The sequence below is a fragment of the Vanacampus margaritifer genome, chromosome 13, assembly GCF_051991255.1.
Source record: "Vanacampus margaritifer isolate UIUO_Vmar chromosome 13, RoL_Vmar_1.0, whole genome shotgun sequence".
Taxonomy (NCBI): Eukaryota; Metazoa; Chordata; class Actinopteri; order Syngnathiformes; family Syngnathidae; genus Vanacampus; species Vanacampus margaritifer.
The window spans coordinates 6169285-6186329 of NC_135444.1; the positions used below are offsets into that span (position 1 = coordinate 6169285).

Sequence of the window (17045 nt, forward strand, 5' to 3'; positions counted from 1 at the left end):
AATATTTTTTTTTTCCTGATGAAAGAAGGGACTCGTTCTTTTGGTAGGTTCCATGTTTTTATAGCAACCGAACACAATATTCTGTCGGCCTAGCAAAATCAGTCAAAATCCAGCAAAACAGCCGGGAGAGAAGTGGGTTGCTTCAGTGAAAATGGCTATGAGTGAATGAATTAATGGCCCATTGATTTTAATTATATCTATAAATCACAAAGACACAAAATTCTTCAAAATTCTAAATGCCGTTTTAGTTTTTTTTTAAACTTTGGATTGTTCCATTTTGTATCATGAATGTGTTGGGCAAGATTGGTGGATGTGCGCATTTTATTTCATTAACCCACGACTGTGGATGGTTTGAAAAACAATGACTTCTGAGCCATGTTATTTGTTTGCGATGGTGTGAAAATAATGATTTTGATTGACATGAAATGTTCTTCTCTAAGGGCAGATTATGTTTGAGTTTGCATTCAGAACAATTGCATGTTTGTCTATGAATACAATATACATATATACAATATAAATATGTGACAAATCAATTGTGGCAGAGTATCAAGGCATCTAAGGATACTGCATCAATGTGAAAATGGCAGGAAAAGTCACAGGTATCCTAATTTTCCTTATATATGTGGGGTGCCCATGGCCCCCCCTAGCCACCACATAGCTCCACCACTGATGTTAAGATGAAAAACCTACGTACAAATGGAACACTTATTGGGTAGGTAGTGGCGCAATGGAGGCCCCATATCAAAATGTTTTTATGGATCTTTTTAAGGGCACATACTTCATTGATTTTTATTTTTACATGCATATGCATAATTCAGGTGACATAAATATTTTTGATGTGTGTGAACATAATATTCTACTTATCCACATCTGTTAAAGTGAAGACACATAATTGATAAATAATTACATTTAATAATGTACCAAATTGTAGCACAAATAGCTCATTTTCATTCAACAATGTACCATGTTTGATCACTTTAATATTTTCTTTTTAAAACAATACACAAGGCAGATTGGGGAGTCTGCGAAGCAACAAATCAGAGACATTTGTTCATGTCAAACTTGCCCTTCATGTATCTTCTGCTAGGATGGGGAATGATTTGTGAATATATGATTAAACTGGAGAAAATGATTACTTGGACACAAATAATAGCACCCTTCCGAAAGAAAGCACCACAATAAAGAAAAGGAACATGAATGCAGAGCTGCAATCTCTTACCAGCATTTCTACAAAAAATAAAATAAAAAGTAAATACACCCAGAATAACACAAACACTAAAGAAGTGTGTGTGTGTGTGTGTGTGTGTGTGTGTGTGTGTGTGTGTGTGTGTGTGTGTGTGCGTGTGTGTGTGTGTGTGTGTGTGTGTGTGTGCGCGTGTGACCAAGTTGCAAAATGGCACTATATGGACAAAAGTATTGGGACACTCTGGAAAGAATTTCAAAAGATACATATTTAATATACAACTAAGAGTTCTGGTCCTTGTGTATCTCAAGACTTTTTGTCTGTATAGTGTACATTTTAAGTACATTTCCATCATGTACGGAAGAAATCATGTCACCAGTTTGAATGATGATCATTAATCATGTGGCTAACCCGCAGAGGAGACAGTGTATAATTAGACAATGAGTCACAGTGGCGCACTTACTCCGACACTGAATTTCCGCTTATATTTAAAGTTACTTAAAGTGTCGAGCAAGGAAATTCATGTGGCAAAAATAGTGAGTGTCTCTCAGCACATGATTGGGCTTCTTGACTTTCTTTTGGAGATTTCATTGAAAGCTGCCAAACGCAACACAAAATTGCATCCCATAAAATGTTAGCTGCTAATGCTACAAATGTGGCTTTCGGTCCTGTGCAGCATGAAGCGATTTTAGAGAACTGATAGAATGAACGAATACAAAAAGATGTCGAGGGCAAGATGAATGCTGCAGGTTGTCAGGTGATGTAAAAAAAAACACAATTGTACTTAATACTGTACATGCCCTGTGACTGCTGACAATTTGTGCAAATCAAATTCTGCTTAAATGACTTGATGAACACTTAGCTAGGCTATACACAACAGACTATTAGCAAGGAGGGGAAAAAAAACACTGGTCAAGTAACAACTATCAGGTAACTTAGACAAAAACTTCTATAATATACGGTATTCCTTTTCATGGAGGTTCCTTTTCTTCACAAAGTGGATATTTGTTTTTGAAACACATAGCTGAACAAAAATATGACCTCTTTACATTGAAGCAAACAAAGTGGCCCTCTGAACACCGAAACCTGTCCTGAAGTAGCACCAAAAATATTACAACAGAGGACAGATTTCAGCAGCCGTCCCGCCAGTGGAATGTACAACTCAACTCAGGCTGCTTTGGGAGGGATGTGCTCTCCCGTGGACTCGGGCTGCTCTGAACTGATAAGGCACCACTTGGTGTTTGGCAGCATCCCAACTAAGACCTCCTTCAGGCTGCTGCCACAAGGCTCATTTTGTGAGTGTGTGTGTTGTGATGTTCACCGGTCCAGATCAGTGTCCCTGGCATGTCTTGCAGCACATCTGTCTAAAATAAGGCCGACTGCAGAACTTGAACCTGAGCACTAGGGGGCAGTAGGCTACAGTGTTCACGTCTTTGCACTCTGCAGGGGAGACACATGAAATAGTTTTAGAATAATAACACAACTTATTTATCACTTGCAATCCTGAATATTGACTAACTATTGGGTTGCTCAATTGTGAAGACTCGAGGTTTAGAATCAAAGACCAGGGTTATAGTTTAAACCCCACAGGGAAAATAAATTACAAATAGATTATCGGAGAGATGCTAGTGAATGGAATCAGCGATTCTTTTTGGCCCAAATCTGATTCCATATCTTACATGCTAAAGAAAGCACCATTCATTCATTCATTTAACTGTAGATTACATTAGCATTTAGCAACTGGAAGGGTAACATGCTTTGCTAACTCACTAATGCTAGCGTACTCACCCTTTTAAGCATTTGTTTTTTGAATTTACAGTTGAATCATCTTCTGGTATTATTTTTGTCCATTTGGTGTTTGCATCTTCACACTCTACACTGAAATAACTGTGACTTTGAATGTGTTTTATGCTTTAAAAGGCTTAGCTTACTACACTTTGGCCAGTCACCTTCAGGATTGTCTGTACTGATGGGCATAATGAGGTCACATTTGCTCTTGCACTGTTGCATGGAGGCTGGTCTCAGATGCTCCAGACATTCGTTGGATGGCATGCCGGTGTGGGTCAGACACTGCACGGATCGCATCTCCTGACCCAGTCCACACTTGGCAGAACACTGCGAGACAGAAACATACACGCGTGCCAACTACTGCTCACAGTAACACAGCTTCCTGAAATATGAAGTACTGAATAGGTAAGTTGCAGATGTTGAGGTGATGTAAAGGCCAAAAATAACATTTATATCTCACTTATACCAAAAAAAAAACTCATACCAAAAGCTTTCACTCACACAAAATCAATATATTAATCAATCTGTATGTCACCCAAAAACTTCTCAAACAAACCAACAAAGCTCACAATCACCCAAAACTCTCACAAAAACTCTCATTCACAACAAAACCCTCACATTAAAATCTCAAATACTTACCAAGAAACCTCTCACATACTCTGAAAAAATAATATGCTTTCTGTGTGTTGTCAGTGTTACAGTTGCAACAGATCGATGGAGGGACTTACAGGATGAAGAAGTCAATCAGCATTTGAAGGATTTTTGTTTTTAGTAAAGAGCTTTTGGTGAATCTGAAAACCTTAGATTTTTTGGAGGATTAAGTTTGAGGTTTTTTTTGTTTATTTTTTTAGAGTGACAGTTCTTGTTTTGTTTTTTTGGTGCAGAGCATTTTTTATTTTTGTAATGAGGGCGAGAGTTTTTTTGTGAATGTGAGACTTCTTTAGGTGAGTTTTTTTTGGTGGGTATAACTGTTTTTTGTTTTGTTTTTGGTCCATGGGAGATTTTTTGTCGATGTAGAGTTTTTTTTTTGGTGTATGTAGGTAAAAAAAAAAAAGTTTTATTTATTTTTTTAGGTGAGAGTGACTGATATTTTGGTGTATGTGATAGTTTTTTGTGTGATGATTCTTTTGGTATGTGTATATATAAATTTTATTAATTTTTTGGTGTGACAGTTTTTTTTGAGTGTCAGAGATTTTTGGTGGGTATGAAAGGTTTCTTTTGGGGAGTGTGACTGTTTTTGTTAGTTTGTTTGTTATTTGGTCCATGTGAGAGGTTTTTGGTAGGTGTGAAGAGTTGCTGGTTTTTTTGGGGGTGGGGGGGCATTTTTTTTTTTATGGCGAGACTGACTGATTTTTTTGGTGTATGTGACAGTTTTTTCATTTAAGTGAAAGTTTGTTTTGGTATACGTATATATGAATTTTATTAATTTTTTGGTGTGAGATGTTTTTGGTCAGTTTGAGAGGTTTTTTTTGGTGAGCGTGACTTAGTTTTATTTATTTATTTTTTATCTACATAAGATTTTTTTTGGTGGGTGTGAGAGGTTTTTGGTGAATGTGAGTGATTATTTTTTACATGTTTGAGAGGTTTTTGGTGACTGAGACTTTTTTTGGTAAGCGTGAGTGATCTTTTTTAGTGTATGTGAGGTTTTTAGTGCAAGTGAGAGTTTCTTTTGATTTATGTGAACATTTGGTGGCTATGAGTTATTTTTTGGGCGTGACCAAATTTTTTGTGAATGTGAGAGGTTTTGGTGGGTGAGAGTTTTTTTTGGGGGGTGGGGGGCTGATTTTTGGGTGTACTGTATATGAGAGCTTTTTGCTGACTGTGATCCTTTTTTTTTGGTAAATGTGACTGTTTGTTTCTGGTGTATGTGAGAGTCTTTTAGTGGGTTTGATATTTCTTGGCCTACACTACATCTCATAGATGGTGACAGGCTTACCTCTCCCCAAGGGCCCGTCACCCACTGCGGCGGAGGGCATCGCTTCAGGTTACAGCGCACTCTAAAGGTGGGTCTGCCATACTTGGGGCACTTAGCGTCTGGCAGCGTGTCTCCACTCTCCCCACTCTTGCACAAAACCACTCGGTGTCTGTAGCCAGGACCACAACTGGGTGTGCACTGTAGGCGGAGCACATGAGGATAAAGGGAGAGCGAAGAGGAGAAAAAAAGAGCTTGGGGTTCACTGCGGTCACAAGCAACACAAAGCTTTGTCCACTCAAAAGAGGGCAGCAGCTGTCCAAAAAAATACAGTCTAAAGTCTGCTCAGTTTCAGTAAATCAGCTGGATATGGTTATTTCTCTTGTGTGCGCCTTAGTTTTCTCGCAAAAGACGTCAGAGAAAAGTTACACAAAATTGTGCAACTATGAAGCTTTGTTTAATGATTGAAGTTGGTAGTCTGCTTACTTGTCATGATGTAATTATAACGCAGGGGATGGAAACAAAGTGAACACATTTAACAGACATTCTCAATAGTATTTGAACAGCAAACAAGCATCATTTGAAGGTACGTTTACACGAGCTAATAATAAACTAGCTGGACATTTTTCTAAACAAGTACATTTGGAGACAAGAATGAAAGAAGGCAAACTGTGTGTTATTGTAAGTTTTTTGATGCAAACTAAATAGAGTTACTCCATTAAAAAAAAAACACATGTTGCAAATTACTTAAACTAAAGCAGTATAATCAGTGCCAAGTTATTTTGTGCACTCCATTTTCATCAACACTCCACAAGGAGTTATGAGTTGACCCAAACTGAATTTTCTAGTTACAGGAGCAAATCCTTCTGCCTACCTCTGACCAGGTCAGGGCCATCCATTCAGGAGGGCAGCTGTGGTTGTTGCAGGGTTCAGTGAACGAGGGGCGTGAAGGGGGGCAGGCGGAGTCATCCAGGACCTTCTCCTCCGACGCAGAGATCCTCCTTTTGCATAAAACCTGATGTGTCCTTAGTCCGCCATTGCAGCTGTGACTGCACTCCGACCACACCCCTGTCCACCAGCTAGCCGAGACAACAATGCTTATTTAAATCCAGACTGACACAACTGTACAATGCAGCACGTGCAACATGGGAAAAAAGTCCAAACACTCACGTTGGGGCACATGGCTCAGTATTGCAGATTCTGCGCCTCTCTTTGGGTTTGTGCTTCTTATCACAGAAGTGGTTGTAAACAATGCCGTGATCTGATAGCTTCCGACACACCACCTGCTGGATCTGCTCACCTAAAGGCAGAGGCAACACACGCATGTAGAAACATTCAGCACGAGTATGTATTCCGTTTGAAATCACTTTCACAATCGCAGGAAGGTGTGATTCATTGTCCACCTTATATTATTAAAGGGAAACTTGACTCATTGAGCCATTTTCAACAGTAAGAAGATAATATTTTGTCTATAATTAATATGATGTTGTTATTTTTCATGAACAATTAATACCTTTAAAAACTAATTTTGCCACTTGTTGTTGACTGAATATGGCATAACCTGTGCTGAGGCAACAAACCCAGACCCGACCAAACCCAGAAAATAGGTGAGCCATGATTAGTCGTTAACTATTTTCTCAGCACAGATTATGTCATCTTCAGTTGACAGCAAGTGGAAAATGTGTTTTTAAAGGTATTGATTGCACATGAAAAATAATGAAGTTATCCAATTAATTCTGGACAGAAATTTTACTTTTTAGTATTCCATTAAAGCGCCAAAATTAGTTGTCCCTGGTGACAAGTTTACAAGTTCCCCTGCGTTCTTTTGGCAACTATTATGCATAATTTGTTTTCCTTCTTCTGCTTTTTCCGGCAATGGATGTGATCCTGCAAAATCAACAATAATTATACCAAGGCATTTAATTTGTTTTGGTGTGTATGTCATTTGGTGTCCCGCAGGATCACTTCTTAGACTTCTGTTATTTAAATGTTACATAACATAACAACAGAAATTGTGAAATATCAATAAATTATACATCAACTAGACACATTTGTAGAAAAGTTAATTTACTGTACTTCCTATAGTTAACACATACTATACAATATACAGTATTATACAGATTCAATTGAAACAGAAAAAAAAAATAATAATCTATCAAAAATAATTCTAATTTCTTGCAGCGGTGAATTGTGGAGTTTTGTTAGCTGGAAGACCATGAAATATTTCATCGATGAGAGTTTCATTATTTAGTTGAACTAATGAAGTAAATTATATTTTCCACAATATTCTCATTTATTGAGATGCACCAGTATGTGCGCTCATATTGCAATGTCCGCAAATAACACACCTATTTTCATTGGCGTATCTGCAGACTTTCAGAAGCCATTTGACTGCTTAATACTGGGTCTTCAAACATTAGTCAAGAACAATATTAACACATAAAAAATGAACTAAAGTCAATCAAAACAATTGTCCCAGAGGCATCACTTCCCTATGTGAAGATGTTTCATTGTACAGTAAGGTGTGAGTTTACCTCCAGCACAAAGAGCAGAGCAGTGTGACCAGGATGTGTGGTACCAGGCAAAACCTATCAGTGGTTCCCGGTTGACAGGTGGATTAAAACGATAGTGAATTCCAAGGTTCTCCTCCTGGACCATTACCTGCACACAGATTTAAAATATTAAATAACATACACTTTTATCATCTTATATGCGTACAGTACGTCAAACAAATATCTAGTTAACAGATGTTGTTTTTACCATGACAACAAGGGTGATATTTGTTGGTCCCAGAGCCTCAAGTGTTTCTGGCCCGTCAGTGGGACGCCTGTAGTGGAAAGTTGTTCCAGCGACATCAAACCTGTGTGGTGTGTCAGTGGCCAGCTTCGCATCGAGCAAGAACTGATCACTTTTACTCTTTAGCACTGCAACACAGAAGAGAAGAAAATCTAATCTTGTACATCAATGGTCTCCAAACATTTTCTACCAGGGATCCACACCATTTTTGGGGAAGCCATTGCTGTACATAATAAAACTATATGGACAAATGTATGGAGGCACGCCTCGAGATCAATCAATACTTGACTAATACACCTTATAAAAGTAAAATATTCTATATTTTACCAACATATTTTAGAAAAGTGTATGCTTTTAATTATTTTAGCTCTGCCATGGCAGCTGCCATCATGACATGTGTCCAAGTACACAAATTAAGATCAGAAATGACATACTTGGAGGCGTTTGGTTGCAAAGAACCCTGACCCATCAAACACCTTTGAGATCAACTAGAATAAACATCTTTTGGAATGTTTTTCTTTTTTGGGGTATTTTTTTTTTTTAATATTCCGTACCTGCTGGTGTCATGGCTAGTGTCTCAATACCTTTGCCCAAATTAGCACAAAGTAAATCCAGTGTTTACTTTAGAAAACATGATTTTAAACTACTTAAAGCCCAACGACTTAAACTAAAGTACATTAGGATCTTACCAATGTTATTCAGAGAAATGTTGAGCTCTTGTATGTGGATGAAGACTGAGCCTTTTGGGATTCGGATGACCTCTTCATAACCTGAGAGATAAACACACAGGGCAATTTACAAATAAATCCCAACAATGGACCACATCACTTGCAATACCAGTCAGTATTACGAGCACTGATAAGCTGAGAAAGAGATTTCAAACATTTTCTGTCCCATATCAACAATACACCTGGAAATGGTGCTAACCACTGGTATGTCCTTATCTGCCAAGAGACAGAGATTCAAATGATCAAGCACCCACACACGCTCACACACATCCTGTCAAAGCTGGTAAAAGCAAAAGCAAGGAGGAGCAATCACTGTTCTCTGAGCAACAGAAGATGTGATGCATGAGTAGTGTTTAACTCTGTGGAATGCCGATGGACCGAGCAGAAGCTTCAGATTCCGACTACATTCCCGGGCAGCCGCCCTTTGGACACTAAATGCCAATAAACTGCCTCTTCACTCGATTCCCTCAATCTGTTTTCCTGTCCCTTTCATTTTTACTGGCGTCTCCTCCGTGTGTACTCTGCCAGCAAGATGGCCACTGCAGCCTTGCGAATAACTTCAGCCTTACTTGAGGATGAAGGAATGAAAATGGAGGCATACAATAATTCCTTCCAGTGCTTCAACCACAAGAGTGAAGGAGAGGCTTGGCAGGAAATCTCTTTATGGAGCTTTGAGAGGTGAGAAAGGCAAAGTTGTAAGTGTCTGGATGAAGGTGTGGAAGATTAGAAGGACATGGTCTGAGGGTTTTGGCTGACAGGCACAATGACAACTGAAGTGGATGGAATCAGTCTATGTGGTGGACTTGGAGCTGTAAATCTTGAGCAACTCGCCACTGCCAAACATAGGCGAGGAATTGTTGGATGTAAAGAGACTTACAGACAATATTTTAAGACTTACGGCACATTATACAGTTAAACACGTCACGATGATGGATGAATCTCTCTTCTATTTTATAATAGTCTGGCTCATTCACAGTTGTGGCCATTGTTGTCTCGCACACAGAAACCCTGACTTAACACTACAGGAAAAGTTTAGAGAAATCAAACTTGCTTATGACATGATCGGGGGATTTTCTCAGTAATTAAACTAATTGCTACAGGTGCTACAGGTGAGTCAAATATCCATGGATTGGCTTAATGTGGTAGGTTTAAAGTGGGAAAAAAAGAAGCAGAGTAATATGAAAATGCACTGCACTTTGAAGCCGGACGTTAACCTTTGGTTAAACACAAAGTAGAAAGTTTAAATACAAATTGTTGAGCGGTGGTTCGAATGTGACAGGTATTTCATGTTTGTGGTATACCTAAAGGGTTCATTTTTACCCCCTGTTCTTTTCTGTATCTACAGGATTCCGTTTTATTAAGACTTCTGATTAATTGTGAGTGTTCCACAGATACATTTCCCACTTAACGCTTTACAAAAGTAGATATGCACAGTGATGACTGACACTCTGGAATGGGCAACAACCATTACAACTGTCAGCAATAAAACAGGGATCCCGTCTGTTACTTTCTTTACCAGGTTTATAAATACTAGTTCTGTTTTAGGTTTCAAATAAGGGTGACACGGGTGATATTCTGTGGTTACCTGATTCAAATAGATATAATACAATAAATTATATAATAAACTGAACCGTTGACATGTGAGTATATGAAATGAATAAAATGTAGTAGCATGGTGGAGCATATGTTTGAGGAGCTTGCGTGTTCTTCCCGTGCATCTTTGGGTACCCCAGTTTTCTTCCATTATACAAAATCACGTGTGTTGTGTTAATTAAGGGCACCATTAAACGGTCTGGAAATTAGGCTTATGTAATAGGTCTGTATGTAAAAATCCTGGCAAAAATAATCCCTTTAAAGACACAGAATTGCCTGCAGTTATGTGTCCACAGTGAAACTACAATAAAGTCTGCAAGGATATATGGATGGATGATAAGGACTGGAGTGATCCATTTTCATCTCGGCTGTCCTTTAATTAACTTTTTTCATGTTAACGTTGTTTTCCCGTGTTTGTACATCTTCAACTATATGTGCTGATGTCATCATTGTTTCACCTCCTTCGGCCAGAGAGTCATTAAAAACTCCCTCCACGGACTCGCAGCTGCTGCCGTCACCCCCGCAGATCCGACAGCGGTCCTCACGAACTTCTGAGATGAGAATGCGATCGCAGCCGACGTGCTGCGAGAAGAGACGAGAGAATGAACCGTGGGGGTCACTCGAGGTCACGGGTGAGGGGGCGCAGTCAGTGAGTGGAGAGGTGTCAGGGACCAGACCGAGGGATTACCTCTAATGTCTTCCAGACCTTTTTCCACAACACAAAGAGCTCAGATGACACGTCCAGATGTGTTTTCTGATCCTAGGCATACATTATGCTAAAGTCAAGGGTGTCGATACCAATATTCTTCATGATGAACAAAACAGGTGGTCTTCCTCAAACTTCTTGATAGTAACAACTGCTCTTTTCATTGTTAGTCCAAGTGACATTTGCTTATCATTAATGGAGGTTTAAGTTCATCATTCATTTTAAAGGATTAGAACATGGTTTAACACCAGATCCAGAATTAAAGACTCTGAATTATCCTATGGTTACAAACAGCGTGTTATCAAGTGGCATTACAATGAGGGAAGTGGTAGGTTGCAACTGGCAAACGTGCAGACACTTCTTGCCAGAACATATACAATTCTCATTTTACCATTGAATGTAATTCAATTTGGTGTTTACTAATGCAGTGAAGATCCATTAAAGTCCTACAAAATGATGGATCAGGTGACCTTGCCACTCTGTATGTTTAATGAACTGCACTCTTGACATTTTAATGTATAATTAGGTTAAGAGTTTCGGATGTCAAACTCATCATGTGTTTAAGCCATAGTGGATATTTGATCTCTGGAGTGTTCTCATTATCATTATAAAGGCAGAATTGTTGAAGGAACTCTTTTTAACTAATAAAAGTTTTGTTACACAAACATGTAAAGGCACTTGATAAAATGTAATCACATATTTTCAAAGAGTTCTTGATATATTCTGTATTGTGTATTTTACACTGAAATAAGTCAGCAACAAATCAGCTTCATGTCTTTTGCAGTTGGGTCTGGAAAGGACATGCCTTTAGTCTGTAACGGCATGTTGTGTTTAACTGGACCATCTGTTCCTGGGTTATTTCCCTCCCTACACCCGCCCCTTCTTCTATTTCTGCCTTGTCAGACTCCAACTTTGGAACTACAGTCAGCATGTCATTACAAAAGAGACAAATATTCCTCTGTGTTGTCCCTAGAAAACCCATGTGTGTTAACACAATGCAAAAAAAAAAAAAAAGTAAGCAAAGCCTCTTTCTTGTCCCATACACGGCAGAATGATGGTGTGCTACAGGAGGGTAAGGAGAGAACGAAAGAGGTGTAGAAAAGGAGAAAGAAGGTGATAATAGGAATGGAAGTGAATGAAAAGCCAGCATGCAGAGTGGACTGACTCACAGCTGAACTGCAAGGTCACAGAGTACAGGGGAAAACAGAGAAGAGGGGAGGAGGAGGTTGGAGAGAACAAGAAGGATGCACATAAACAAAATCCTCTTGTTGGGTGAGTGCAGGGACTGCAGTCTTCCTTAGTCAATCTCAGCCACTCGAAGAATGAGTGGGTATGAAAGAATGTGCTCTGTGTTCAATTCCTCTGAGCAGTGGAGACACTTTTAGTTGAGGTGTGCTGGTACGCACAGAAATCCACAGATTGCTCTACAAGCACTGGAAAACTGCCCACTGCTTCACTCGATCATAGAAGGGTAACAGTCGAAAACAGTTCCGGATCTATACAGCAGTGAAATGGACCCCATTGGACAAACAGTTTGAGTTGATTTCAACTTACATGAGCAATAGCCTTAATTCTGTAGAGTAAATTTCACTCTAAACAGAGTCTATTTGGTCCCACTCTAAACATAGTCAAATTTACACTTTGAAGAGAGTAAAATAAAAATAAAATAAAGTCACTCAAGGGTTGACTAGCCCACAACTTCAGGTTGGGAGAGAGCCAATCTACTCCCTGAGCCATGCAAATCCTACTGTGTTTTAGTATATCGCTTGTCAGCTGGAATCTTCATAACGCCAAGACCAAAAACATCATATAAGCAAACAATAGGAGTGGCATAGCTCAAGTGGAAGTCTCCCAAGCTGAAGGTCGTGCGTTCACTCCTCAACCCTTGTGTATCTTTTATTTATTTTTTAACTAGTAAAATTTAATCAAAATCTCTCCTTGCAAAATTTACTTAGAATTTCTGAGTGAAAAATCTTTAATAGGTTTTTTTTCATTAGATAAGCAAATTCCCTCGTACACACTGAAAATACTTTGAGTAAAATTTACTCTGAATATTTCACTCTCTTCCAAGTTAAATTTTACTCTTGTTTAGAGTGGGACGAATAAACTCTGTTTAGAGTAACATTTACTCTACAGAATTTACTGTATGAATTTACAGTAAATGAAATAAAACTTCATTATTAACCCATGTAATTATAGGAATGTAGCAATACCCAAACGTCATGATGCAATATCAAGATATGAACCTCACGGTACGATATTATGGGGAGGTAGGCAATATAGCCCATATAAAAAAGCACATACTTAAATATTGTTAAGAAAAAAATAAGCTAAAATTGAAAAAAAGCATAATACAATTTTTTTTGTACAGTACATTACAGCAGTGAAAAAGAAATAGGTTTGGCCAGCCTTTTTTTAATGTCTGGTCTACACAATGCTAATTAGCTATGGTCATAATTATACATATAGTTCTAATAGTACAGGCAACATTAACCTCAATGCACATAAACGGCCAACACTCACTAATAACACTTAATATTGAGGCACTTAGTTGCTAATACACGCACATTGTGCTCGGGTCAATTTGTGGAGCAACTCAAACGTATTACTTTCCCCTTCATATAGACCAGTGGTGTCAGAAGTCCGATCCTCGAGAGTCTGAGTCCTGCATGTTTTAGAGGTTTCCCACGTTCAACACAGCTGATTCATATTTAAGCTCATCAGCAAGCTCTGCAGGAGCCTGATAATTACCCTGATCATTGAAAAAGACCTCGAAAACATGCCCTCAAGGACCATGGATATAGACGTTAGCGTGGGTCTTAAATGTAGGTGGCCAAAACATGCTTAATTAAAATTGAACTGCAGTAATAGACTAACCACGAGAGGGTGCTGGAAGTGAACTGCACAAATGTGCCTCTTTTAATATCGTGACATGACGACGGTGATATTGTGGCACTTTTAATATCGCAATATTGCCCTTATCGTTACATCCCTAGTATCTTGTCCACTGTTTGACTCGGTCATCCAAAGATCATTAATAAAACAGAGCTGTACATCCAAAGAGAGTAAGGAACAAACTAAAACATCAATCTATGAAAGTCATCAGACTATTAACATTGGCTAAATATTTTTCTTTCATTTCATTATTAATAAAGCCATAAATAGGCCACTAATAAAGGAAACCTAAGGTTATATTTTGAAATGGAGCAGCTGTTGATGCCGATCATCAGCTGTTGCAGCCTTCCAACGGGCAAAGACTTTAAGAGTGGATCCTCGAAATGCATGCATTGCAGTCCGCTCACATCTAGTAGTTGTCAATCTTACAAATGTAGCTCACCTTACACTCGCCATTGACACACACATCCAGAGAGTCGTCTCTGCATGGTGTGCCGTCTACCACTGCTGGCGCACGTTCAGTGTAGAAGTTGTATCCCTCCGCCAGGCAGTTCAGGGAGCATGTTTTCACCCCACCTACACACACACAACATAGACTTTTAAGTACTTGGGGAAAGCTGATTCATTCAACACTATCCACGAGACAAAGCAAAGTAAAAGGACAATGATCCAATTATTCTGTTCCAAACGTTTATTCATTGTAAAGCCAATATTTAGGTAACAGCTACAATCTACGACAGTACCGGTGGATCTAGTGGTAAACACACATGCCTCGCAGAGTTTCTGTGGTTTTAATTTTGAATATCGGCTCTGGCCTTTCTTTACGGTATTGCTATTTTCTTGCTGTGCTTTTGTGGATATTCTCCGCATAATTCGGCTTCCTCCCATATGTTCTATTTGTTGTATCCTAGTCATTATTGTGTTGCTATGTGCAGAACCCCCCCCCCCTTTCCTCATGTCTCTTTTTTCCATCAAAGAAACTTGGGCCACTAACTAGCAAACCGCCAGGCTTCCCATTCTGTCTTCCCTGTGTTGGTCATTTTTTGTGTTTCTCGGATGGCTTGTGACTGTGAAACAAAAAACGGTTTGAACTGGAAATCCATCAACCCATCCATTTCCCTAACCGCTAATCCACATTTTTCGATTTAAAAGATGTGAGTGAGTGACTTTCCTGTTCAAAGGCCATAGTCACACATGATTTTCGACAGAAAATAACACAAATTCTTGCAGGATTTTCTGACGAGTTGCTTGCGGTCACGCCTGATGACGTTGAACTTCAGGATATTTATATTGAGAGTTTGATTAACCTCCGAACTGCATAACAATAATAAAGGCATTCGACTTTGGAAGTTTGACTAACCAAATCCTAGCAACACAAAATTAATATGCTTAATTCAAAAAATCTGACATGATGTAAATAAAACTCCTTTCGTGTTCATTATTTGCACAAGTGACGCCAGACGGTGGACAATAATCTAAACAAAAAAGTCATTCATATTAGTATTCTCACTCTTCACCCTCTAAATTTATTTATACAGTATTTTCCTGCAATGACTCAAACAACTTTGCACACAACATTTAAAAAGCGCTTTCCAGCCGAATGGTGTGGTATATTTTTTCATTGATGCTGCTCAGCAGCAGTTCCTCTGAGGGGCCGTTGACATCCGTCTATGCTGGGTTTGTTTGTGTTGGCAGTGTTGAAAGAGGTACAGTATGTACTGGCAGGTTTAAAAAATTATGAAGTGGTCAGACCGTGGAAAACTGCAATTCCCAGAGTGCCTAGCTTTGGCAGGGCAATCACTGCTTGCAGCTGTGCGTGCATTACAACTTGCAGGCCGTCCCGTGGTGTATGGGGGTTAAGAGTGAAGGATAATTGTTCTATAATAGAGCTTTCGCTGCGACGGCCTTATTTAATGAGCTGTCCTTGGCTGTCTGGACTGAGAGGTGACGGCTGTTTCTGTGCTGAGAGCGAGTGATTGCATAATCGTGAACGGCACAAAGACAGAGGTTCAGGAAGAGGAGCAAGGAAGAAAATGAGTGAGAGAAATGTGATCCCGAGGAGTGAGCCAGGCCTGACAATGACAGTGCAGTGCGATCTGACCTGAACACGCTGGGCCTATTTGAACAGCTGCAACAGATTTACATTGTAGGATCAGCTGTCTGAAGTTGCAATTGGCTTGCCACTTATCTCTGTGAGTCATTACGCTAGTGGAGGCCAAGATTAAAGGCAGTTTTGTAGTCAAAACGATTTAACTGTCACATCGAGTGCAAAAGAGCAAGGCATTGTGGGTTATAGGGGTCTCTGTATATGCTGCAGCATCTGCAGGTACTCTCTTATTTGTCTTTCAAAAACAGACATGCATGCACGGTCCTGCTTCAAAAATCAACACTTATGCTGCTTAGTCGGCGTTATTTACTTTTGAATTTTTTTTTTTTTTTATGGAAAATGAAGATGAATGAGACTTTTTTTTTTAAATGTGCCAAATAAGTCCTACAAAAGAAGGTACAAAGTGTAGAGATAGTAGTTGTATGTAATTGAAGGGATTTTTTTATGCAAAATGAAGAATAATGAGACACTTAAAAAAGAATGTGCCGAGGAAGACCTACAAAAGAAAATACAAAGTGTAACGATACCGTAGTTGTATGTAATTTGATTGCGTAGGGAGATTTATCTCTATATGAGAGAAAACTTCATGGATACTTGAGAGTGAAGCTAAAGCTTTAAAAAAAAAAAAAAAGGTTTTGAGCTTTAATATTAAAAAGTAGGAATGTCGAGTACCGATACCAGGTATGGTATTGGGCCCCTTCAACATCCGCTAATACTGTCTGTCACCTTAATGAGCTCTTTTGAGTTGCGCAAACAAGCCTCGTTGCCTTCAATTAGCTTGTTTTCTACTTCTCCTGCAGTGCACATGCAAGGAGGAAGGTAGGAAGGAACACGTTTGACCAAATATGCTATATTTTGTTTAAAAATGGATTCGATTGTATTGATTGAAAGAAAGAGCTGTTTTTATTTACTTAAATATTACAAAAATAGCGACATAAATGGACCCAAATAAAAATCTGCGATGAAGTGAAACCGCAACAAGTGAACCGTGAAGTAAGTAGGGACCACAGTAGAGGAAACCGCAGTATGGGAGTGACATGTCATGTGGAATGTTTTCTATTCCATTTTTGATACCATTTAGGGTCACTAGGGTCACACAATTGTAAGTAGCATAGATGGAAACGCTTCACATATTTAGCTTTATAATTGACTAAATAGATGATTCACTATTATTGACTTATAAAACACACTCACTCACCTCCTCTGTACGGCTTCCACGTGTAGAATTTCCCTCGGAAAGGAACACTATCAAAGTTAGAACACTGCATCTCTCGAAAGTCCCGCGAGCCAACAGGACAGTCCTGTTAGACACATAAACAAAGTTCATATTCTGAACC

The 17045-nt window shown here is 39.0% G+C and overlaps 1 protein-coding gene across 1 annotated transcript in view; it reads right to left on the bottom strand.

Annotated features, from left to right (window-relative positions):
* Window positions 1-838: 838 nt before the first annotated feature.
* The window catches only part of adamts10 (ADAM metallopeptidase with thrombospondin type 1 motif, 10), a 46018-nt gene continuing 29811 nt past the window's right edge, over window positions 839-17045 (bottom strand). The window contains exons 16-26 of the mRNA XM_077585132.1: window positions 16907-17009; window positions 14044-14177; window positions 10459-10582; window positions 8369-8449; window positions 7644-7807; window positions 7418-7544; window positions 6054-6183; window positions 5758-5962; window positions 4908-5084; window positions 3133-3298; window positions 839-2623 (exon numbers count right to left, since the gene is read on the bottom strand). Of these exons, the coding sequence (XP_077441258.1) occupies window positions 2514-2623; window positions 3133-3298; window positions 4908-5084; window positions 5758-5962; window positions 6054-6183; window positions 7418-7544; window positions 7644-7807; window positions 8369-8449; window positions 10459-10582; window positions 14044-14177; window positions 16907-17009 (1521 nt within the window). The 3' untranslated portion in view covers window positions 839-2513. The remainder of the gene's footprint in view (window positions 2624-3132; window positions 3299-4907; window positions 5085-5757; window positions 5963-6053; window positions 6184-7417; window positions 7545-7643; window positions 7808-8368; window positions 8450-10458; window positions 10583-14043; window positions 14178-16906; window positions 17010-17045) is intronic.